Here is a 27822-nt window from a genome sequence, read left to right as displayed (position 1 = left end):
ACTGACAACCTTCACTATTTCTGGTTTATGAATATACATATGTAATTTTGCGGTTATACGCAGTGTACTGGGTTGGTGAAATCAAACAGGGCATCATTTCAAATCGAATTTAATATTCTCTATTACATTTATCAGTATCAGGTAGAAATGCTCCGCTCAGCGGAAAGGTACATGGACACATTAATAAATTAACTTATACTAAATCAGTCTAACGGTCGCGCCGAGCGCGGGGCGTCTTAACCTAGTATCACAGATGAGTAGAGCGGTGGGGCGCAAAGAGAAGCGGACCCGCGGGGCGCGCGGGTCGGGGGGCGGCGGTCACTCGTCCGACGCCGACGACAGCTGCGTGCTGCCGCCGGAGCTGAAGGAGCTGCGGCACGCGCCCGCCTCCGAGCCGTTTCCCGAAACCGACGTGCGGTTCTCTCCATTGTCTCTCCCGTCGCTGCTCGGGGTCAGCGTCCGCAGCAGCTCGAGAGCGGCCCGCGCACGCTGGCCGTCCGCCGCCGCCGCCGAGGCAGCCCCAGACGCTCTATCCCACGCGCTCTTCTCGGGAAGCAAAAGCCGCCGCGCTTCACGCTGCACACGGCGCGATCGCAACGCAAATAGGAATGGCGATAACGCTGAAGCGAGCAACAGTAACGCTAACGCAGGAGTCCGTACACAAGCTGCGAGGCCCGGCGCGGCGGCCGATACGACCGCGGCCGCCGCGTGCGGCACATGCAACATCACTAATGCACCCGTTAATAGTCCAACTCGGGCTGCACGAGATTCTTCTCTATATCTAAACAAAGAAGCGTTCGATATTCGACACCGGATAGACGTTATTCTCGATCCATTGTTAGAAGGAGCGGGCGTCCGCGGTTGCACAGACAATAGAGGTGCGGCAAGAGATGGCGCCGAGCTAACCGCTGGCAAGCCTTTCCTTAAATCTTCATTCGATTTTCCCTCTCTTCGCGCGTTTCTGAGACTCGCGACAGAAGGGCAGCGGACAGGCCGCTCCGGCGGTAATAGGAACGGACCGAACTTGCGATCGGTCTCTCCATTTTCTGGCACATCAATTTTCAAAGTTAATCCTTCACCTTCTTCGATCAAGTCTGGCAAGTTGATTTGAGGTTCATGCAACTGCAGAGCGCTGGCTCCGTGCGCGCGCGCTCGGAGACCGGACGATCTCGCCGCGCGGTATATTCTCGCATACATGATGCAAACCACGGCTACCGGAACGACGACTCCAGCTATTAAGTACACGACGTAATACGCTAGCTCGACTGCCTGAACGGCCGGTTTGAGGGGGTAGTAGTGTCTGAAGACGGCGATGGCTGCACGAGTGGAGGCCGCTCCGGCTGCGATGAGCCACGTGGCCGCACAGAGGGCGGCAGGGCGGCGCTGGAGGAGCCTCGTGTGACAACGGAGCGGGTCGGTGACTGCGTGGTGCTGGTCCACGGCGATGAGCATAACGGCTAGCAGTGCCGCCAAGCTACACGCCGAGGCGGCGGCGTCTCCTGCCTCCACCCAACCCGCTGCCTCCCTCGCCGAGTGCTCGCCGAACAGCGCGGGCGCGAGCAGGGAGGTAGTCACGAGATTCGTCGCCAGAAGATTGATGACAAATCTGTAACAATAAGAAACCTCATTGAGCACATGATTCATATACAACAGTTTGAAAACAATGGAATAAAGAACACGCATGTTTTCATTTGTTTGACGCAAACCAAAACTATTCGTGTTTAAAAACATGTCCCTACATCATATGGCAATTGGCAATATACCGAAATAGAGTGTGAGCACGTAGAAGTTAGAACAGACCAGAATGCACTTGTCCTTCGACAATTGCGGGCCTGAGGTTTTTACCGAGATTAATATCTAGTTACGTAAGCGTTTTCATTGTCCTGTTGATACGTTTCGAAACAACAAATGTATCTACTTGACGCTAGAACCGAGAACTATTTCGTAAAGCGTCTATGTGATTATATCTGTTACACGTTGTTATGATTGAATTAGTCATTAAAGTGTATTAATTTCGATAGCTATTAGAGCCTTAGGTAATGACCGTACTCATTTTGTAAGCTTCAGATATAAAACATACAGTCGTTGTTAATTATACAACGTCCATATTTATGTTTTAGCATATTTGGTTTTTAAGAATTAACATTTAGCGTAAATTCAAGGGCGTGTGTAAAATATTTGACAATATTACGACACGTTTGTAAATAAGATAAACCTGTTCACATAAATAATTAAAATTTTATCGTGATTTATGCGATATACGTATAATAACGTCTATTATAACATTTATTTGATAAACCTGAGCGTTTATTTTTGTTGACTTTCTATAACACGCTCCAAGGAAAGGTTGTTTCTCGAATTAAATAACCTTAGGAGATGTAGATAGACACATAACATGTGAATAAAGTTATTTAGACAAGCAATTTATTGTTTTATTTTATTTTAGATAACATTTCAACAAATTTAAAATATCTTTAACGTTTAAGATGTTCTTGAAATAAGAAATTATGAATCATAAAGTTTTATTACCTGCTTTTTATTTTAATTAATGGTATATATTAAATTTAAAGGGTTCTTGTTATTAATAACTAAGCATACGAAACTTCGAAGACGATTTTTTATACAGATTCATAATCTTTAATGTTAATCAATGCAATTAGTAATATTATTCTCAGTCAAGGTGACTATTAAGTGAATTAACAAAGTTAAAAAATAAATAATAATAATCCTAGTTCACACGTAATATTATATTCAGATGCATACATACATAAAATTAAATAAGTACAAACAAATATAATTGAAACACATTATATTATTTTACCGCGATTGTTACTTCAGGTGTTCCCATTAGAAATTGAATTACCATAGACACAAGCCACATGGCAACATAATAATGTTAATAAACATCCAGAAAGTTCCTTATTACATATGCAGGAGTGCCCTTGCTGCAATGACATTGGGCCAGCTGGACCTTCTACCATGGTTAATTTGAAAAACAAATGTATGCATTATGAATATATCAGGGATGTAGGCGGAATCATTTTTTAGAATTAATGTATCTGGCATCACTAACTGGGCATGAATATTGTTTATGCCCATTGAGCAGTCGATGGTTTTAGAATGACCTTTTATAAAATTATTGTGTGAATTAATCACGTTAAAAGCTTGTCGAGTTTAGACAAATGTATCGTCGATAAGAATCGTTTTAAAAATAAAACTAACTACCTATGTGGAATTAATGTGTTACAATGTTTTTCGAAATTAGTTGTCGGACGTTACAGAAAAACAAAACATAACTCATAAATAAGAGTTGATGAATTTCCTACGTTTATACAACATAAATAGATTTATAAAAATTCAGTGTTTAAGTATCTAATTAACTAGGAGAATAGCCAAAAGTTAATCAAACAAGGCCATCACACCAGTCATACATCAGATGATAATATTTTCCTGAGCTGATATAATCATTAAAATAGAAATCACTTATCTCTATCTGAACTTGCCATATATTTTATATAACACACTAGCTGTACCCTGCGGTTTAACCCGCATTGCTTCGCTCCTCTAGGTCTTGACGTGATAATATATAGCCTAGTCTTCCTCGATAAAATAGGCTATCTAACACCGAAAGAATTTTTCAAATCGGACCAGTAGTTTCTAAGATTAGCGCGTTCAAACAAACAAACAAACTCAGCATAATATTAAGTATAGATTGTAATACAATATTTAGGAATGATTGCTGTATTTGAGCAGTCTCATATTTACGAGTAACTAAGTACTTCTAAAAGTCAAAATTATTCTGTTTTGCGTAATTGTTGAAATAATATATTACATACTAGACATAGAAATAAAGGAAATGGTACGATTCATATTGCAAGACGGTAAATTATGCCGAGGTCAGCAAATACGTGATTTTATATACAGTATTATATTATGTTTCGTTTTACGTGATTATAACAAAATTAATAATGGACAAGTTAATGCTAGAGTTGGATATTTAATATTTTCATGTCAAGGTATAGAAACTAGACACAATGTGTTAGGAATTCATGATTTATTAATAATAGAATGTAATAATTAATAGTTATTATGTACCTACAATTATATCATAGAATATATACTCTAACGCGACGTTTTATTGGAATCTATGATATTGTTTCTAACAACTAGTACACATTTTATTCACATTTAATCAGTATTAAAACAATTGATACGCTTTTCTAAAGAGACTGCATTTTAAACCGATGGTTAATTGTTACATAACAACGATTTAAAAGCTCATCTAAAAGCTTTTATGGGAAATGTTTATAGCAGTCATTAAAACTTTAATTCCTGGAGAAAACATTTTTCTTCTGTCTTTACGTAAATATGTTTTGTTGTCGAAGAGAAACATACCTACAGCTACGTTACCTATATAATATAAATTCTTGGAAAAACTTCTGAAGGAAAATATATATTATTTTCATGTTTACAGAAATAAAATTATTGAGCACACCTTGAAACTAAAATTTGCGTCAGTTAAGAGGAACTAGAGGAAATTTATAAAGTGTGTCAAATAATCATCATTTGATCGAGTCGTTCCGCTTCTTAGCAATAAATTTCTTTTACGATCGCCATAATCATCAAAATATTCAACCAATGCCACATTCATTGCAATTTTAATATAAAACCTGTGATAAAACTGTGACGTCTGTTTTTTCAAGTTTTTTAGTTTGTTTTCTATACGATTATAGACTATTGAATGAAATCTCTTTGAATGATACCTACTTACATAAATGACAGATAAGAGGGTCAATCAACTTTTTAACCGACACTACCATGTCCCAGCTGCTTTAGGTCTCAAATTACAGAAAATTAAAATATTTCTTAAAAATATAATTTACATTTAGGTTGATACATTCTTAAATGATTATAATGCACAGTCAATTTTGATAATAAGCATTAAATTTACAGAAAAAATATGGTAACTCTGTATACTATTTCTCGCCTCCCATATAAAACGGAGCTGTCCCCAGAGAGAAGTAACGTTAGTTATTGCTGCATGCTGAAAAGAAATTCTATGGAATAGCTCATACTTATTCGTGAATATTCTGCATGATTATATAAAGTTTATTATATGTTGGTAAAAAGTGGAACAATCTTATTCTATTACATTTTTAAAAAGTGTAAAATTTCTGTCCCTAATTTATTACATTTCAATGTGTATGCTGAGTTACCTGCCAAAACTACTAGAAAAGATACGCTAGATGTCGCTAGCTGTCGCGAATAGAATCCCGTGTCGCCTAAAGTCTTTGTCGGCGCGGTGGCATCTCTTTGACGTGAGCCGAACGCCGCCAGTTGCCGACCATCTATCTACGGAGTGCGCGTGTGTTTATTCGGTGTCAACGGAGTGACCGGATTATTTCGATAAAGAGGTAAATATTTTAATAATAATCAAATTAACTTCGAAGGTTGTTGGGTTTTAATTTTAAATGGTCAGGATAAATTTACCATATGATGCGACAATTTTATTTAATCGGGTGTTACTTAAAAAATGTCTACTGAGTTACTTGTATGCTGCGTTACTGAAATGGTAACTCTAGAGACAAATTTGGTAACTCCTGAGACAGTAAATGAAATTGTGATGTGTTTTATGTTTATGGTGAGGTATTAAATCACGTAATTACTTTCAGATTACATCATAGAACTTAAAAAGAATCCAGAAAAATACGAAGAGGCTAAAAGAAAGCACAGAGAACTGTATCATAAAACTAAAAGACTGGTTAAGGACTTGACTACAAAAGAAAAGCGTAATGCTAATATTATTTGGAAATTGCGACAGCGGCAATACCGCAAAAACAAAAAAACTTTAGAAAATCTTATGGCCACCACACCTTCCAGTTCACCAGTTTCCAGTTTACCAAAGACGCAAAAAGATTCAGGTTGGATGAGATGGATATCTGCTACATCAGTTACGATGATGTCAATAAAATATTGCCAGCTCCTGCTTTTATCAAGAGAGGTCACAGGACATACTATGAGTTTAAGACGATGAGATAGATGTTTTTGAAAAATGATAGGTTCCTACTTGATTTCAAAGAATATTTCAAAAAATTGACAAAGATAGGTAGATTATACTGTTTTGTTATAATACTTAAGTCTTATTCACAAGGTATAAAGGTTTATTTTTAATGGTTAAACACATAAACACAGTAAGTATTATCCTGAGTTACCAAATTTGTCTCTAGAGTTACGTTTTGTCCCCATAATTTATAAACAGTTGTAATGATAATTAATGTATTGTTGATTTTCTAAGAATTGTTATTTTATTTTAATCATAATAGTAGAATATTTCCTTTGATCTCAGAAAATTTAAGCAGGTTACGGTATCTTGAAAAGATATAATAGAGAAAATAAGCATGTTTATGTAACGTTGGTAACGCAGCATACATGTTGTTTATAATTTGAGGTAAAACAGGTAAAATGATTACCATGGCATAGGTGCCAAATGATGTGATTTTGCATGAGAAAATAAATACATTAAAAAAATATATTAAAATGATTTTCTTTTTATTTATAAATTGATCAATTTTTTAGTAACGCAAGTGACAAAAAAAATGACTTGGGTAGATATTTTAGTCTATTTTAAGAAAAATATCCGATAAACTTCGCTGCTTTTTTAGGAAAACACATATTCATTTAATGTGTTACCGAAAATACCTGAAATAATTCAAATATTCCATTATAAAAAAACACAGAAAAAAAAATGTTAACCTATTTTCAGTGTCGGTAAAAAAGTTGATTGACCCAAGAATAATAGAAACGAATTTATCGATATTTCTTCCTAACCATATTATATTAAATTTAGAGACGTCTTTTAAATTTGGCATTGAGATCGCATACTTATACGATTAATAGCATATATTTACTGTACATACATTTTAAAAAGTAGAAAACGGGGACAAATCTCGAAGAAATATATCAACGAGCCTAGCAAATAAAATGTACTTACATGCAACTACAAATCAAAGTAATAAATAACACAGATGTAAGATCAAATTTGTAAACAACTTTTTTAAAAATAATCAAGAGATTTTTTATCGCATTCGCTAAAAACAGATTATATTAAATCGAGTTTATTTAAGTGTTACAAGGCCGGGGAAACCCTGGCGCGAATACATCTAAAAACGTAATATCTTTGTATTGGGTTAACATTTTGAAAATGGTCTCAAAAGTTCATTATGCCTATTGCGTTGTTCCGATTTAAGGCAATATTTAAATATATTTAAATTTTAATAATATTGATGTTTTAAGTTTTTGCATGTGAGTTCTTTGTTATTTATTTATATTGTTGAATACCGATTGACAAATCATACTATTTTTCTACTTATAAGAATTTATTTTTAGAAGAGAATACGACCTACAATTGAATAGTAAGATATCGCATTATTTTCTTTATTAATTAATGACAAACTATGTTTTCATATCATAATTTCTTTCAACCTGACTTCGCTTGTTTTGTATTAATATATCATAATTATGTCGTTTGTTATTTCCTGACCTCCTATGCAAAAACTTACCTACGTCAATCGGTCTCTGACGTGATAAACAGACAAACCCACTTTCATATACTACATATATTAAACTATATTAAAATTAGATTTATAACTTTAAAATTCTAATGTTATCAACTAATTTAAATATTTAATGACCAGGATGTGGAAAATCCGTTTTTATCTAGAAGTTACTCTTAATTAATTCTTTTGTTATAGATATTATCACTTAAAACACGCAACGAATAAATACCGTAATATTTAAATCCAAGTACTGTACTTGTAGTGTATATTATAATATTTACTAAGACTAGTCATATTATGTATAAGTAAATATAAGAAGTAGGTAAATATAATATATAAAAGTTTTAGCAATTTCTAAGGTCCATACATTACACCTTTTCCCTTGTTTTATGGAACAACTCAGAACATTCATTTTTATGTAAACATTTGATCGAATATCGCACTACATACCTAGTACCTACATATATTGATAAGAAATATAAATATGTATGTATGTAGCAAAACTAATTATAATCAACAATAAGCAAATCGAATTGAATATTTCCTATTTTCATACGCTATAAGATTTCAACTTTAGTTTTGTTTAAACATTACATTTACATAAATTACATAAATATTGATTTATAAAAATCTTCCATAAAAATAAACACTTATAAACAAACCACACAGATAACAAATATCATTACACGAATTGCATTTTAAAAGCATTAAAATGGACAAAACCATAATGTTTAGTAACACGAAAAATATTTACGATGCATCGTAAAAATTCTTTGTCGATAACGAATAAGCTGTAATTTTGTATGTACATTAGTATGTATATTAGTAATATTATACAGCTGAAGAGTTTGTGTGTTTGAACGCGCTAATCTCGGAAACTACTGGTCCGATTTGAAAAATTATTAGGTGTTTCCCATTGCCCATTCATCGAGGAAAGCTATATATATAATCTCGCTAAGACCAACAGGAGCGGAGCACTGCGGGTAAAACCGCGGAGCACAGCTAGTTTAGAATTTATTTTATTTATTTAACATAACATAATATTAATTCTTAGATGATATAATTTAAATTGATGCAATCATAAACTCATTCAAGTTTTTCTGTGCACCATAAGCCCACAAACCGCTACATAATATGTTTTAATACTTATTGTTAGTTCTTAATCCTAATGAGGGTACTTAGAAAATTTTTATTGACGAGCGACATCGGTAATCTTGCTGGCCGTGTAAACATACAGTATGCTCCTTTTGTTGCCATAGATAACTTCCTTTGCCATCAAGGCGAAAACATAACCTCTAAAAAATTAGTGGCCATGACCAAAGTGTCCAAATTTGCGCGGAGATGGATGTCCGTTAATATCCTCTGGTTAAGGCACTAATGACTCATTTAATAATACTTAGTGAATTTGGGCCGTGGAAATGAGAGGCCATTGTTTCGTTACAATCTAAACTCTTGACAGCTAAAAAGTGTTGCCCGTGTTAATTAAGAAAGAGAAAGAAAGAAAGAAAATACATTTAATCACAAATACTTAATTACAATTTTTCACTTATAACTAAATACACTTTTGAGAACAATACACATTAATAAATTTTAAACCTTAAAATACAATAAATATATTCAAATATTAGTCGGTATTCGTGATTAGGTGGACTACTCAGCATTTGCCTCTCCGTGTTAGAGGAGAGGCGCCGGTTTTCAGTAGTCCCCTCGACTTGCTACGCTTGGAGCACCAGAACGGTCTTTTGTGATGTAAAATAAAAAGCTAATAAAATAATTATTTCAAATTTAAAAAAATAGGAGAATATAAATATATTGAAGTGTTTAAATAAAATTGTCAATACATAATATAAACTTACTTGTACATACTTGATATTTAAATATAAAGGGTTAAGGAATAGATGTAATGAAGTAATTTATACGTATAGATAAGTATAAGAGTGAATATATACATAATAAAATAAAATAGATACGGCTATACATTCAACGCTACTAGGGCTGGTTAAGAAATTCAGCAAGTATAACTTTTTTGTACTGATGTTTAAAACTGTGCAGTGTTTTGCAATTTCTTATTGGCGGAGGTAAGTTATTCCAGCACCTAGTAGCGCTGTACGTAAAGCTTCCCCTGAAAGCCGCTGTATAGTTTCTGGGGGTTGAAAGCTTATACATGGACGCCCGTGTATCATACATGCGATTGCCATCATCCATCCATGTGAGTTTACTGTAGAGGTAGGCGGGTGCCTTGGTCATGACCACGTTGAATAGTAGGGAGGCTAGGTGCAGTCGCCTACGACTCTCCATATTTAAAACTTTGTTGGACTTTAGGATGGGTGATATATGGGTCCGAGCTGGTATGTCCCAACAAAAACGAGCGCAGGCGTTTTGTATTCGCTGTATGGAGTTTTTAGTGCGTACCAGCAATCTAGGACCATACATCACATCGGCATAGTTGAATTTTGATAGTATGAGTGATTCACAAAGCTTTAAACGTAGGTCTGTGTTCAAATATGACCTAATATTATACAACACTTTCAGGCGGTAAAAGCAGTTTGCAGATTGAATTAATATGTTTTTCGAATCTAAGTTGTTCGTCGAATATGACCCCTAAGTTACGAGCCTCACGTACACGCTCGATGACAGTGCCTTGAATGTTAAGTACAGGATTTTGCTGCTCGACACTTTTTACCTGTTTTGGTGTACCTAGTATCATGAATTTCGTTTTGTCAGCGTTTAGCTGCAAGGTATTATTTGCTGACCACGTAGAAATTCGATCTAGGTCGCCATTTAGTTTTACTAAGCTATTCTGTGTATCATCGGGCTTGAAAGATAGATAAAGTTGTATATCATCAGCGTAGGAATGAAATTTACAACATTGAATATTATCAATAATGTCTGCAGTGTATAAGATAAATAATAGCGGCCCCAGAATTGAGCCTTGGGGAATACCTCGTTCAATAGATCTGCACTGTGAAAACAACCCCGCGCCGTTTTCCCCAGTTATCATAACAGTTTGAGTTCGATTGCTAAGATAACTGCCGAACCATGAAACTGCATTTTGTGTAAAACCATAATAGGATAGTTTAGCCAGCAATAGAGGTATGTTCAGCGTATCGAATGCGCGCGAATAATCGAGGTATACAAGGATTGTGCTCATACCTCTATCCTGTGCTCTAATAATGTTATCCACTACATCCGTTAGCGCTGTAGCAGTTCCACGTTGCCGTCGAAAGCCCGATTGTAAATCCGGTAAGATTCGATTCATCTCAAGGTATTCAACGACTTGTTTGTATACAATTTTTTCCAGTATTTTTGACATGCACGGGAGAATGCTGATTGGCCTTAGATCTTTATATGAATCAGGATGATCTTTTTTTGGTATCGGCTGTACTAGAGCATTCCGCCATAACGCAGGAAAGGTGTTCGAGGATATTGATATGTTAATTATATGTGTTATTATTTTTAAAGTTGTTGGTGTGGTTAATTTTAGCATATCAAGCGAGATATCATCGCTGCCTACAGCTTGGGATGTTAGTTCTCGAATAGCCTTCCATACGTCTTGGTCAGTAACTGGCTTCAAACCAAGGACAGTATCATTATTGTATCGATGTGATTTGTAATACGATATGTATGACGCTGGTGAGTATCTAGGACCTGGAGTGTTCAGAAAATGCATATTAATACTATCAGGATCACGCAAATGGGGCGGTAAGAGCGGTTCTCTTTGCGGCTTTATCCGTATATGTTTTTTTAAATGCTTCCAAAGGACCTTAGGGTTGCTTGTGTTAGCATTAATATAAATATCAAAATAGGCTTTTTTTTCTCGGTTGAGAGCACCTTTAACATAATTTCTGAGCTCGTTGTAATAGCGTATATGGGACATTTTTTTGGTTAATCTCGCCCGATTTTGTGCCTCGTCCCTATTCTTCATGATTAGTTTAATATTGTGCGTTATCCACGGATATTGTTCTGACTTAACTTTGAATGTTTTTTGTATTAACTGTTTGTTGAGTTATAAAGTATGATATATTATCTGTGTTTTTACACAGAATAAAAATATAATGCAGCTTTTCACGTGCTGTACGGATGGCATGAAAATATTTGCGTTCATAATTAATGCGGTTTAATCCATAGCAGAAATTCCTTATCGATAATAGCGATGTCGCCTGATAACTTCTTTTTGTTTTCCTTGTCTTAGACAATGGTTGATTTTCCAGTTTATTTTCTCTATTTATTTGATTATTAGAACATGCATGTTACTTTCGCTCAGTATTACGATAACAAACTATTTGCCAAACGTTTGGTCCATGTTGGAGGCAAATAGTAAAAGTTATCAAACCAGTTCTAATCCTATACATCGAGAAAGGACGTATATAACTCTCTATACCTATTTGCCAGTTCACTGTAAGGATCTATTTACTATTACTTACACGAGTGTTTAGTAAATATTTGGTTGAGGTATAAAAAAGGGTAAAGGCGATTTCTAGCGCCTAAATAATATGTTTATTGATTTTTTATGCCCATAGTGCGTAGTTTCGTTTAGGACCGAACCAGCCGGCGTTGTATGGACTGAGAATATTTATTTATTTATTTCATATAAAAATGTTTACAGTAGAATGTAAGTCATGCACATGATAGCAGTTAGCACATGCAAGGGATGTTCCAAAATGATGATTTAAAAGCGAAAAATGCAGCATATTTATTATTTATTATAGCGAAAACGATAAACTTGAATTTATTAATAATTAATAAATTCAAGTTAAACTTGAATTATTAATCTTTATATATAAAAATGAATCGCAAAATGTGTTGGTAAGCGCATAACTCGAGAACGGCCGAACCGATTTCGATAATTCTTTTTTTATTATATTCCTTGAAGTACGAGGATGGTTTTTATGTAGAGAAAACGTAAATATGTACCACGGGCGAAGCCGGGGCGGACCGCTAGTCTTATATATAAAAATGAATCGCAAAATGTGTTGGTAAGCGCATAACTCGAGAACGGCTGAAACGATTTCGATAATTCTTTTTTTATTATATTCCTTGAAGTACGAGGATGGTTCTTATGTAGAGAAAACGTAAACATGTACCACGGGCGAAGCCGGGGCGGACCGCTAGTAATTAATAAATTCAAGTTTATCGTATGATCTTAGGATATTTATATTATAAATATCCTAAGATCATACTCCGCTGCTTATAATACAATATTTAACATTTGTTTGCACAGGTGAAAGGTGACGAGCAAAATTTACGATTTTTTGTAAACATCGTTTGATCATAGTTTAAATATAAACTACGTTAACAGTGTTATGAGCATATTTAGAATTGATGAAGTATCGTTTATTTTTTAAAATTACAAAATATAAGAAACAATGTAGAGATAAAGAAACGTGTCGTAAAAACTGCGAAAATAGAATATTATTTACTCAAAAATAACATTTCTAACTTTTGTATACCTTCAATATCCATTAACTATTTAGATATACAAGTACCTACTGAAACATAACATTAACATGTTCTTCATTTCAATTTATGAATACCTACAGATTGACAAACATACAAAACTATGAGGACGCCATCCGTCAAATAAAAAACAATGGCGGCAATAAATTTTGACAGGAACTGACGTAAATAAAAGGTTAAGGCAATATTGGGAAAGGCTTGTAGGAAGTGCAATGACAAAAGACTTGTGTGAGTGATTATTTCTTCGTTGTTTCCGGATGAATTTCCGCATTAATGTCTAGCTTTTTGTGTTAGTTTCTGTCATGTTTACATTTACATGTCAAAACAATGCGTTATCTGTATTACGATTCTCTTTTTAATCTATGGCAGCGTAATTTAGAAGAATAAAGAAAAAAAATAGATTCTTAAGTATTTCAAAAATATTATTATATAAGCATTCATATAGGTTATTTTAAAAGAAAATTAGACCAAAATGTTTAAAAAGAAAAGAAAAGTTTTTCCAATAATAAGGTTCTTACTTCACAATTTCATTGTAGATATTTTTCTCATAATACCTACTGTTTAAGTACCTCCATTAAATACTACTTATATATTATAACGTAATTATATTCATGCAATTTTAAAGGAAATTAACATCCTTCTTACTATTTGTAACCAAGCTGTTTGTTTTTAACGCAAAATATTGAGTCACCTCGAATTCGTAGGTATATAAAACATAACATAGGTACCTAATATTTTGCTAGTCTATGTAAAAATAAATATTTAATCCTATTATAAAATTTAAAGCTATAATAGTATGTGAATCCATACTAATATGTATTATAAATGCGAAAGTAACTCTGTCTGTCTGTCTGTTAATACTCAATCACGCCTAAACTACTGAACCAATTTTCATGAAATTTGGTATGGAGATATTTTGATACCCGAGAAAGGACATAGGCTACTTTTTATCTCGGGAAAATGACGCAATCCCGATAATCCCTCGGGAACGGGAACTATGCGGGTTTTTCTTTGACTGCGCGGGCGAAGCCGTGGGCGGAAACCCTTTAGTTTCTGTTATCTGTGGCGGAAACCTAGTACTTTTATATAATGGTATTCGTTTGACTTCTTGTTTATCTGTTTATATTTCAATAATAATATATTATTATCCAATGGTTTCTATCAATGAGATTTAAGTATGCGAAAACTTTGTATTGACTAACAATATTTATTTACAAGAAACATGAGCCGCCTTAATTAAACTGTTACTTGTTAAAATAACGAATCAAATATCAAGTAACGGTTATCAATAAAAAATTGTTTGATGTTAAATATATTCTACAAATATGTATGTACATATATGATATTTATATTATTATAAGTATGTATGTGACTATTCTCTAGGTCTACGATACAGTTTCCATTGTTAGCCATGATTTCCTAACCCAATTTGCCGCCTAAAAATATGAAAAAGTTCCTCTATTTTTAGAAAAGTTTTGACGCAAGTCAACGAACTTAAACATCGCTAGATCGTAAAAACAAAATCGTATTTCAAAAGCTTCAAGGATCTAAACTATGTAATGAGTCCTTTCACCTTTGCCCCAATGTAAGTTCCCTTACAAAATCTTAAAATTAATCTAGCTCCAATTATAATTATACGTTCGTGCAATGCCGTTATTAATAACTGTTGTGACTTGTGAACTTATCCAAAACGACATTTAAGTTCTTTTGTCCGTTTCATATAAGGAATCTATTTAGAATACAAAACCATCGCATACGAAGCGACGGCCTTCCTCGATGATGAATGTTGAATAATGTATTGAATGCAACCCGGCTGGTTTCAATATGTACACCTATTTACAATCCAGCCCTTGTTTAAAACGAATATTAATTTGTATTGTGTTACACATCTGGGAGGCCCCCGAACCAAAATCCCAACATCACACACCTGTACAATTAAATAATAATAAACAGTACAGAATATATATCCGTGAGCTATCATATGACAAGTTTATGGACTCATAAAATTTAACGAATGTGATTCACACACAGCTATCGTATTTTTGACAATCACGTTTTGCCGTGTGACCATTACGAAATTTAGAATCAGTATCGTATCGTACATGTTATTATTATTAAAACCTTAGTGGTAAAACAAGATAGTATTTATACGAGTACATTGCATTGTTACCAATGCTATTGTCTTTCTGGTAGACAGTGGATACTAGAATCGGATGGAACAAAAGAGGTATAAACTAAAGTTTATGTACACGTGACGGACTCGACTGGGAATCCATGTGTTGTTCCACACATATAAAGCACATAACCGCACACATGGACTACCACACTCCTAAGAAACACGTATTCAAGGTTTTACCGTGTTAGAATACTCCATCCATATTAAGCGTTATGAGAAATGTCTCAGTTCCTAAAATGAACAGCTCTAGAAGCTTCTCGGGCAATAATTAATATCAATACAAATACATTGTCCAAATTAAACAAATGACATTGGGCAAAAGCTACTTAGCCAAAAGTTTAGTCTTACGTCAATGGCAGGCAATTAGTAACAAGCGATGGCGGCCCGCCAATAATGATCCTCAATCGATTTGCAACTGTTTTTATGAATAATAATTCAATGTCTAGTGGGCAAAACGAACAAAACGTTTTAATACACACATTATTCTGCCTTTGTTCCATTCATGTATCATAAAAGAATATTTAAGTATAAATTATAGAGATGGGAATCGCTGAAAACCATAAGACAGATAATAAATTTCAGAAAAACCGCGCAATATTTTTCCGCAAAAAAACGCGAGCAACGTTTCGTCGAAATGATCAATGGCTACAATTTATTTAGCCAATTAACAGCACGATAATGAATGAACATTTCACGGTCAAGGTTTGAAAACTGTGAAATGAAGATTTATAGCGTTCAACACCATTACTCTCAATTATTTACGTCAAGATTAACATTAACAATGAAATAGCGCGAATTTCGAATTTAGAATCGATAAACGTTTAGTGACGTCATCACAATTAATTGTATGCTGAAAAAAAGATGTAGATAAAAAATAAAAATAATTTAGCTTGCAGCGGCCTTAGGGCTACCTTCACACAGTAAATCCAATGTGAGACAGATTATATTTGAATAGTTAACTTCCAATTTGCAGTTAATTGCTGTTTTAAAGCATGGGCGGCCATGAAGTGTTATTACTGCTAGGAAGTAGTGGAGCAATTATTGCAAAAGTAATATGATATTGCATGTTCGGCTTATGGCAACAAATGCAATCTTTATGAAAAGCAATGTCCGATTATTATCTATGGTCAAAATTCAATATGATAAGAATCACATAAAATAATATTTATCTGTTTACGTCAAACGCAGACTTAAATATTTAGTGTGCATTAAAATTCGATTGTTTTTACAGATGTCAGACGTTAAGGCTTAAACTACAGAAGAACAATATATAAGTCATAATAATGGTGCATTAATTTATGCTATAGTAGAGCCATTTTAATAGGCAACATTTGACAGTTCAACAAATTTCAACAACGTAACCTAGTAACGACGACATATAATAACATGATATTTCGTTTTGTTAGAACTGCACATTTGCTTAAATTTTTTCAATTAACTACGATTACATATTTATAATAATAATGACCGATACAAGTAATTTTAGGATTTGATTTTACTGATAAACCAAAACCATTCTAAACATAGTAAACAATTTCTGATTTAAAAAACTGACGTCGCTACAATTTTGTGTCAATTAACCTTTTTTCTTTTTAAATACCAGAGACGTTACTTTAAAAATCGAAATCTGACAACTAGAATCGAATGCATTGATTACTTGGGAATAAAAATCATCATAAATTATTGACATGTGTTTCAAGTTCAATTGACAAATGTTTCAAGCCCGTATCGATTAATTAACTTTAATCGATGTTTTTAAGCAGGTTACCACCCTATGAAGATAAAATTGATAGACGTCAAATGTTGCCTATTAAATTGGCTCGATTATAAATACATATTCTACCGCGTAAATTACATTCAACACAATTATGTTGCTATGGTGATTGTAATTCTATCCATAATGCACATAGTATATAATTATACAGTTCACTGCATATTAAAATTTACAAGTTAAGAGTGTAAATAATTAGTTTGGTCTCAATTTTAAATGAGAACACATTTGTTACACTACACTAATCAAAATTTTGAAACACATTTTAAAATTATTTCAAAGAAATAGTTGAAAAATTGGCAACATCGTGAAAACTTGTACAAAACATTTGTCAATCAACAAATTAACTTTTTATATGAATGTCATATTAATCATAATTTATGAACCAAATAAAAAAGCTACGTTGCTGTTTAGACATCTATAAATACCACTTAAGAATACATCAAATCGGGAATATTTTAAAGCATTATCTATTAATTTTTGTCATATGGACATGAGTCCATATTTAAATTGAAACAATTATATGCAGTCCATGAGGACTGCATATAATTGTTTCAATTTAAATATCTGTGTATTATATATTATTGTAATCCATATTATTATAATCCACATTAGATATTACAATTATAATTTTTTGTTACGATCGTTCATCCAAAACTGTCTAGCAGTTTTTATAAATTTTATCAATTAAACGTTTTTATCTTATCAAAGTTTATCTTATTGTTATATAATGTAACAACTACAGATCATTACTTCATTCTATTTTTATATTATTTCAATGTTTTGTTGTGCGGTCTTTAAATGGATATTGAATAAATTAAATATGGTCGAACAGGACATTATTGATTGGACCAGTTTCCTATTTAGATAATGACTCACTCTCAAAATAATATTGTTGCTAACCAAATCCTTATTATGTCGAGAATAATAACATATTTTTTGCATTGACTAAGGCTGCCAGCATTGTAACTAATTAGGAATAATTTGAAAAACAAAAATATTAAGTGTCAGAAAGAAAAGTGCATGGAATTGAAGTGAACAGGTACATTCTAGGGCAGCGCGCTCCATCTTAGGCCACATCGCTTACCATCAGGCGAGATTGTGGCCAAGCGCTCCCCTATTGTAAAATAAAAAAAATTCGTTATACCTAATGTATAACATGTACCTAGTCTGCAAAATACTTATGCTAAATAAGTCTAAAATATGAAAGCTGACAACCCTAGCCATGGAAAATATAATGAGAATATCCATTGATAAGTTATCTATAAAATTATTGTCTAAAGGTTGTAGAACTTCTGTCTACCATTCATGAGTAGGTTAGTTTTAAAATGACGGCGTATTATCATTGAAAATGAAAAGTTACATCATGTTCTAACATTGTACTCATACAAGTTACTTATTTTAATTTCCTTTTTAAAGACTTATCTGAACAATGTTAATACATTTTTTTCAGTTTTCTTCACCATGCCAATGTTTGACCTTGGATTGAAGATTATTGATATTTGGCAGTTCGTTGTTCCTTTTTGTTCCTCAATGCTAAAGAACTCACCAATCGAGCGCATGATTCGACATACTACGACGGTTTTCAATGGAGCATCGTCTAACCAGTTTCCGGTGACATTCATGTGCAAATTAGCCAAAAATACCCGCCAAAATTGTCGGGAACAGATAACCTTCGCGAACTCGATGAGACAATTTCTGTCACAGATTACATATGAGAACATGCTTATTGCATATGTAAGGCATATTACTTTCTGCGATTTATTCTACAAAATAAATAAAATAATACTGAATGAAATAGAGCGTTAAATAAAAATAGAATTAGAATTTTAGCGCATTAAAATTTATTATCTCCCACGGTTCCATCATGAGCTCCACGCGTGAATAATGAATATCTATGACACGCATAAGACATGGCTTAACTTTAAAATTATACAGCGATCGCCTAAATCTCGTTTTGTTTGCGAATAATTAATGCCCTGTAACTTTAGAAGTTGGTTTTATGTCTTATTTTCATACGTTATTCTGCTTTCCGAACAAATATAGTAATATAAGGTGGTAAATAGTACAACTATGTTATGACGATTCAAAAGTGCTTCTAGAAGTCTAATTGAATAAATAAATGTTTGATTTTGAGTTGTATTTAAAAACGATTGGTTGTTATTTAACGATTGTATTTGTGGCGCTTCGAAAGTTGTATAGCGTTCGATTCATAAAGAAAGTTATATCAGTCATTTGTCAAACTGTGAGCTGAATACAACCGGATCCGTTCGAGTTAAATATTTTAGTTTTCCTCCGCTATTTTACTATGATATTTACAGAACTTAAATTTCTGATAATATATCACGCTCTGATAGAGCAATTAAAAATGTTTTATTCCTCTTTTTTCATCACAGTCATGTAAAAAACCAACTGAATATTAAACTTTTTAATACTTAGAAAAACCTCAAAATATATTTTGAGTCGTAGATAGACAGCATAAATTACAATAACTTTAACCCGGATCGAAAAACCTATCCATTGAAAAAGAACAATAGTACAGTAAATTTTGTAACAAACAAGGAACATAATGTTACGTGATTTTATATTCTTATTCAATCTCCATTGTTTACGAAATCGCTACAATTATTACAAGGTACTATTAATTGTTTAGAAGACCTTGTTACCTTTGACAACTACGGAATTACATTTCTATTAAGGTACCTCTCATACATAGTTGGTATTGCAACTTTTTTTAATATTGTAATACCAGAAACTTTGTTTCAAAATACGGTAATGACTTAAATGTTTAATTATTTTGAAATACAAATATTCAGTCCTTACTCTACAATGTAAATATTATTATTATTTTAACGTTATCTAGTACATCTTTTTACTTACTTTTGAGCTGTTTGGTGGTATAATAAATGTCTTCAATATTTATGAATACACACTTCATGTTAGAAAATAAATTTAACGATCATGTATGGTTGTAACATCCGCACTACGTACAATTGACGTGTGTAATCAGCTGCTTTCATAATTTTACATTGTATTCTTTATCTTGCCACTGTTCTTTACTTTCAATGCCATTATTTTATCCAACACTATAAAGGAAACAAGGAATATCTTAATGTCACTGAACACCAACAATTAGAGCCCCCGCAGACCACAGACTTTTTATCGGCCGATAGTTTAGTCGGGTTGGCCTGCTAGTACGCACACCGAGCCAACTAAACAGTTCAGTCGGTTATGAGTGCGCAAACTATCCAACAGTCTGCCGACTATTTGCTAGTTTCTAACCAACTGTTGAAAAGAGTGGTCACACCGCACAATGAAAATTAATAAAACATTGTATAGAATTGTTATTATTGCTCTCATACACCGGAGGAGGAAAATTAAAAAGAGAGCCCGAGAGTATTGGGTGCATCCTATCTTTAGTGATAGATTAAAATGGAAAATTTTACACTATGCATTCCAAATTTCTCCATTACCCGAAAAAATTTTCGCCTTTTATCGAATGAGCATAACTAGCTTCAACCAACTTGTCAAATACAGAGTACCTTCTCTTTTAAGTCTTTCTTATAAAGTGGAGGGCGTTTTTCGACTTCCTCGATCAAAGTTACGATCGAAAATTCCGAAATAAGCGACTGAGAATTGAGCGACGCCATTTTACAAAACATGCGCGGCCGACCATTCGCTGTCAAAGCTCGGAGCGAACTGAACTATTGGCCTAGTCGGCCGACTAAAAAATCGTCGTGTTTGCGCGTGTGGTAGGGAGCCAATACTGATTATACAGTCGGCCGATAGTTTGCCGACAGTATAGTTTGAATTGAATCGGGAAGCCCATCAAACTTGTTTATCGGCCGATACCTAATCGTCATAGTGTGCGCATTTGCTTATATCTGCGTACTGATTAAGAGCCCGACCAAACTATCTGCCGATAAAAAGTCTGTGGTCTGCGGGGGCTCTTAATGCAAGCGGACTGTAGTGTTCCAATTTTCACGGTTGATTTAACATTTGCGCCTAAACACGGTCTGTGAAAATGGTACACTGGCTTTTAAAAACGAATTCGAAATTTCTTTTTTAATCTGCGTCTCAGTTTGAATTTGGAACGAATGCTTTCCCGCGAGATTCTGTGTTGCCATTAAAAAAAAGCAAAATAAAATGCATTTTAAATGTAAATACATTAGGGTAATTGAATAATAATCATCTAGTTACTACAGAAATGCTCTTAGAAAGTCACATTGGTAAGTTGATACCATCATTAGCACGGGCACTTAATGTTCTCGGTATTGTTGGCATTTAACATGGATTCAATTATTTGTGGAAAATTCCACAGACAATCAGCTTTTGATTAGCGTACAAATCTAATTGCTCTTAGGTACAAATACACAAACATGATTAATAATAGATTGTTTAAAGTACAAGTGTGAGTTTCGGGTTTATTGTCCCAATCATTGATACGTATCCAGTAAGGTATGTACAAAGAAAAAAAAAACGAGTAGGTGCGTCAAGTCCAAGCGATGACGTTATAATCGTGCTAAATTATTGTTTACAGCGAAGTGTCCCTTTAACAAACGATGATCTTTAAAATCACGCTACGTCATTAGTCAGTACTGACGCTCGTGGTTCCTTTTCGCCATTTATTTTAATGTATTTAAATTAACATACAATACATTAGAAGCTCAGATTAATTAAATTTATTGAATTACCATTGCTTGCACGCGTGCTTTGCACCAAAACACGTCAAAATAGCGTTATGTAACTTTGAAAATATAACAATACAACATAGTAGATATTTGGAGGCGAAAATAACTAAAAGTTAAAACCGACAGCGAAAGTAATTATAGTAAATCTAGTTTCAAGTGTTCTAGCCCCGAGTTAATTCAGTTCTTGACACACTTCAAATCAATGGGCAAGTTGAGTCGATCGTCTGTACAATGTCTCTGTCAAGGAGTTTAAAAATTATCTTTATTTATACTCTGTGTTATGATTGCTGTTTAATCTGTTGACCCAATTTCGACGCGACCTTTAGTTGCAACCAAAACATTGAATGTTTTCGATTTACTACATTGCGTATTACTATCGGTATCAATATTTGTGTTAAATTTTTAGGGATATATAAGTTTATTTATTCTGTATTTTACAAGGCGATTCTGTGTTCGCGGATGTTTAGATACCAAAACCAATAAATGAATAATTTCATTCCATTTATTGAATGAGGTCGCTTTATATTATGTAGTTAAGATAATTCCTATAGCTGGTCGTTTTAATTTATAATGGATTAGAATTAGGACTCGTAGAGTTAATGTAGGATAACTATATTCTCGGAATATTCTAGGCTTAATGAATAATCAGAGAATCGTACGTGTCTCGTAAATCTCAACTTATCTACCTAGGATAAGCTTTACCAAGAAACTATGACGGTATGATACTCCGGTATATTCCATGGCAGAAACAGGTCAATCGTGACCATTTTTGTAAATTTTATTTACAAACACCAATTATTAGTTAATGTTACTTTTATTATTATGTATTTGAAATGTTGTCCTTCTAATTTAGGTATTAATTGGCTATAAACATATTTTATATAGTATCTTCTAATTGAATAGGCTCGTAGCCTTTGTGCAAAGCATTTGTCGCCTTTGAATTCTAATTTTCATGAACATAGTGTATTATCTATAGTCGACTGTCTTTATTCATAAATAATGATGCAACCCATAATCAATAATGAAGTCCATATATTACCGACTTCCGTGCAAATACTTGCAACTGTTAATAAAGTTAAGGACTGTTGTTTTCCACGCCACAGATTAGATATTCCAAATGACATGTTACAAGAGAATTAATCGTAAGAAAATACCGCGAACTATGACGTCACGTTTAGATAATTATCACGATACAATCAGTATTAAAAACAAGTGTGTTTTAATTTGTGTGGTTAGGTATTTTTAATAGAAACTCTATTGATTGTTTTTGGAATGGATTACAGTAGCACAGTCGAGCTATTTCATTACAGTTTCAACTTTCATTGCATTAATCTTATGCATTCCGTTAATTTCATCATATTTGAATTGGTTAATGGCCGGGTACTAGAGTAACCTATTTCAAAATCGATATTAATTAATTCGATAGAACCTAATCGATTTGTTGCTTCATTAGAAATGTATTCGAGTGACTTGGACATGTTAGTGTTAGTTACTGAACTAAATGTTGCGCGTAATTAAAAACCTTAGCCTTGGCCTTTTGTAAATTATTTTATTGTAATTATAATTAATGAAGGCAAGATCTGATTACAATGTTTGATGAGATAGAAAATGTCAATAGGAAGCGAGAATCCCTTGTGAGTGAGGAGAGACGCACATCATTTTGTTGATTAAGTTTAAGTTTGATTTAAATATTGCATTGAAGTTGTTATCTGTATAGGTCAACTTTTATACGTATTTTGTAACGCAAACGTGTGAAATATCTGGGGTAAAAAATACATTTATTACGGGAAATAAAACAGCAAGTTTAAAATAAAATAATAAGTAGCATTTATACAAACATTTAAAGGGTAAACGGTCGCCTTATTTAACGTATAGAGAATTTCTTAGAAGAAGCGCGTCATTGTTTCAAATTGTCGATCAATTTCATGTAGAATGTACGACTTCCACCAAAAATTAACGCTAAGATGAATCTGGGAGGAAATACATCCATTTAGTGATACTAAGCAGACTTCTAAGGTGCTTTCGTGAATTTATGTCCAATTTGTTTAAAAAATACGGAATATACGCACTAGTGACGTCAAGCTGGAGGTGTATCAATGAATTGATAAGTCGTGACTTTACAATAAGTGACGAACGAAATTCCGCACTTTGTCGAAAATTGGATTATGATTGACTGTTTATTATGGTATAAATAGATTTCTTAAGAACTAACTGTGCTTCAAGGTTCATAATAATAATTCCCCACGTAAGCCTTCCAAAGGACCGGGTACCTTCCTTATGATGGTACTCGAGTATTATGGATGAGATACACATAATAATAATAATACGGGCATTTCTCCGCAACTCGACGTCAAGCGCCTATTTTGCGTGAGAGAGGGAGGTGGGGGAAACCAGCTAAAATTGAAACCACCCGAGCTCCTCCATGAAGCCAAGCAGCTTGTGAGGGCTGCCAAAGGCTTCGGGGAGGGACCCGGGAGACCCCAGGTGTCTTGCCCTGTACTCCGCAACCCCCTTACATTCCATGATGACGTGGGCTGCCGTTTCCTCGGTCTCCATGCATGCTCTGCATAGCGGACTGTCTGTGATCCCTAGATTGAAGAGATGTTTGTTAAAGGGGCCGTGCCCTGTGAGGGTCCCTGTTATTACGCGTAGTTGCACTCTACGTAGGTTGAGAAGCCGACGTGCAAGTCTCAAGGTTCATATTATTTATTGCGCTTTATTATTTGGCGCTACGTAGCACTCTCTCCATTTAAATATCAATAAAATAAACGTTTAAGATAATATGTCGAAAGTAAAATTACATTTAAATTATTGCGCTGTAACCGCAAAATTATTCAACAAGGCATTAACACACTTAGCAAAGAGAAGTAGACAGATAATATTCAACCTTACTTCAGTTTCAAAGACGCGTTCATTACGAACACTTCACGATCTAGTTTGACGGATATTTATCGGTATGAAATACATTATTAAAGTAAAATGGTGTAGGAATTTAGCTCTACGGGATAACGACGAAGTGTTGCTAATTGGCCACAATTTACTTAAGTTGTCTCTTTGACATCTAATCGTGTGCATTTTTCAAACATCGAACGCTGTTTGGTAACCTATATGGACATATTTTTACTTATAATAATTATTGTATCGGTTTTATATTTATTGGCTAAACAGCGGATGCTAGCTGAGCTGAATCCGAACCCACAACAATTGAGCTACAATTACTCCTATCTTGGGGTCAGAACATGACTCAATACCATGTGGAGCTTTATCAAAGTTCAAAGACCGGATAGAAAGCGTGTAAATACAAACATTTATTTATATAACGATAATTATTATGTCACTGGAGCTGTATTGAGGACGTTTGTTTCTTTATCAAACGTGTCAAGCATATTTTCTGGTTGTGGTCGCTACGTAATTTTCCACTGCCTTTCGGTATCAGGGTTGCCAGTTTTGTTGCTATACGCATCCCGGAATTTCTGGAGATTTTTTAGAGTACTGCAGATTTAGGTTTATTTGCTGACGATATTTTTTTTCATATACAGATAGTTTTGAAGAGTTGTTTTCGGAGAATTGAAATAATCAAATGTCGTTTATTTATGAATATAAAGAATTTGCCATTCTTTCAGTAAAATTCTACGATAAAATAGCAATGAAATACTTATGATTTGAATACTATGTCTCATAACGACGGCCCGTATTCGCCAACCCTAAATGTATATCTTAATGTTAAAAGCATTTATAGTTCTGCATCATTTCTCATTTGCTCAATAGATTTGCAATAGGCATTACGATGTAGATAACGAGGTATTGACTTAATTGTAAACAGTTTAGCAACACTCGAAACAATTGCTTGATAGTCGTCTCAATTTTAATGACCGACTTTGTTTGCTCGTAATGTGCGGATTATAAGATTTTTATACCTTTTTGGCTATTTTCGAGATCATAATCTTCACCGGCAAATACGTCAAAACTGAAATACGTATGTGTGTGAGCGTCGGTCAATGTTTTCGCACTCATTCTCATCAAGCAATTAGGTTAATTTATGGGTAAATATTTTTAGTCTTTGATATTCGCGTACTCATAGGGAACGCGCGACGAAAACTTTATTCGCGCTAACCACGGTTTATCTCTTTGAAAGATTGATTTAATTATAGATTGAACGAATGGAATATTCTGATATTGGTATGTATTATACGATGGAATAAAATTATTGTTCCGGAGCTACATACGTGATAGAATTTTATATTCTCGAATATCAAAATCGCATTAATATCATTGAAATTGTATAGATTTCTCAAGTGAAGAAACGTTATTATTAATAAGTATTTTGCGTGTTTTAGCGGAATAGTTTCAAGTGCAATAACTTCGCTTTGTTATTATTAGGTAGGTATCTCACACAATGCACGTTATAAATACGAGTATAATGATTTATCTGATTTCTTTATTCCAAGAGGTATTAGACGTTGATGACTTGCGGTTTTGAAATAAATAACTGGTCACATCGCAGTTACTGTTACTAATTTTTTATTTTCAAGTTTCAACGATGATACGCGACCTTCTCAGCTCTGATGAAATACATTGCAGATACCTTTGTACATACTCTTTTATGTTCCTCGCTTACTCAAATTACTAACACTGGCTTTGTTATCGATAGCGAGCCTCAGGTAGACGACGACCGGTACTAATGATCTAATAATAATATGGGCTTTGGCAAAGCCCCAACTACTATGGTTCGGCTTGACAAAAAATCCAAAATTCAAAATAGATTTACATTAATCAAGTTTTGTCAACGTTCATATTCTGTGGGGACATTGTTTTGTTTTATTTTGTAATATTTACTGCCACATCTACCTGATGAAAGTTACTTTTAAAGTTGTTTTTAAGTTATAGTTATGTAGAGCTTAATGTCATTGAACGTTGCAAGTTGCGACTCTACATTTGTAGAGTTTAACTTATAGCTAACAAGTGAGACCTACTTAAGTAATACAGTCCGTTCTAATCTACGTGGGTAAAGCGTGGAGGATCTTAAAATTTCGCATTGAATTTTAGAAACCAGTCAGCCTTGATTCTCGATTGTATGTACGTCCTGTGAACCTACTTTTAAAAGTTTTTCAGAAATCGTGGACAAAAGTTGTGACTGGAAACTTACCGATTTGAAATCGTCCTCAATCCAGGTCGTCGACAGAAGACCAACAGGGCCAACGAGTTGCCCGCGGTCGAGACCAGAAACAGAGCAAGGAGCAGCACCTCCTCGACGAGCCGGTCTTTCGTTTCCATCCCCTCAGTCAACGCTCGTCCAAAAGACAAGTCAGTTGATCGTTCCATGCAAAAGTCATCACTACCACTAGCACTGCACGCAACACTCTCAGTTCGTTCAAGTCACTGCAGTAATCGCGTTAAGTTTTGGAGAACACGCTGTACGTTGGCAGCGTCTTTCTCGCGTGGCTGTCGGCTGACAACTGATCGCGGGCCACGGTACGGCTCTGAGTGGTCGGCAATCGGCACTCGGCACTCGCTCGCTCGCGTCCCGCGCCTCGCACCGCTTGTAGAATTTTAACATGCATTCCATGATGCACATGGTCTCTCTCGGCCGTTAAATTTGAAATTGAGCGAACAAAAACTCTACAACTGTCTAATAATTATTGTTATGTAGAGTTCGGAATGTAGAGTTTGGACTCTACCGTATTCAATTTGCTATTGTATTGCATTACATTGCGAGGTGTTAAATATTTAAATAGATAAGGCATCTTTGCTCAAGTATCTTTAAAAAATATAATAAGAATAATTGAATAAGATTTTTATTTAATAAATAAAAACTTCCGTCGTTTTGTGAACCTCATAATATATTTAATAACTCCTAGACAACTTGCAAATAATTATTATTTAGAGTTCAGTATGTAGAGCTTGGACTCTACCGTTTCAACTTATTATCCTTATGGATAACAGTGCAAGATATTGTGTAGTTAGGTATAGGAAATGGGATAGGTCTTTAAGCATGTCCAATCTTTTTTGAAGTATCTATTAAAAGTGGTTTATTAAATAAGTACCTAACCTATAATAGAACTTTGTTTAATAATGAAATATTTTATTAATGCTATTTTTATTTATTTATTTTTATTTTTGCAAGGAATAATCAGGTATAATTAATTTTAAGCTGACGGATTTGTGAGAATA

The 27822-nt window shown here is 34.1% G+C and overlaps 1 protein-coding gene across 1 annotated transcript; it reads right to left on the bottom strand.

The window, feature by feature from the left end:
- Nucleotides 1-99: 99 nt before the first annotated feature.
- Nucleotides 100-27119, bottom strand: LOC149898971 (uncharacterized). The gene is made up of 2 exons (XM_090114682.1): nucleotides 26798-27119; nucleotides 100-1606 (listed from the first exon to the last, which is right to left on the bottom strand). Exons 1-2 carry the CDS (start codon nucleotides 26971-26973, stop codon nucleotides 319-321), a joined length of 1464 nt encoding a protein of 487 aa, XP_089970808.1. The 5' UTR covers nucleotides 26974-27119; the 3' UTR covers nucleotides 100-318.
- Between the last annotated feature and the right edge of the window lie 703 nt (nucleotides 27120-27822).

Source organism: Colias eurytheme, chromosome 21 (genome assembly GCF_061535395.1).
Source record: "Colias eurytheme isolate Ceu_HAF_F1 chromosome 21, ilColEury1 Martin Lab GWU primary, whole genome shotgun sequence".
Taxonomy (NCBI): Eukaryota; Metazoa; Arthropoda; class Insecta; order Lepidoptera; family Pieridae; genus Colias; species Colias eurytheme.
This window is presented reverse-complemented; position numbering and strand designations above follow the sequence as displayed.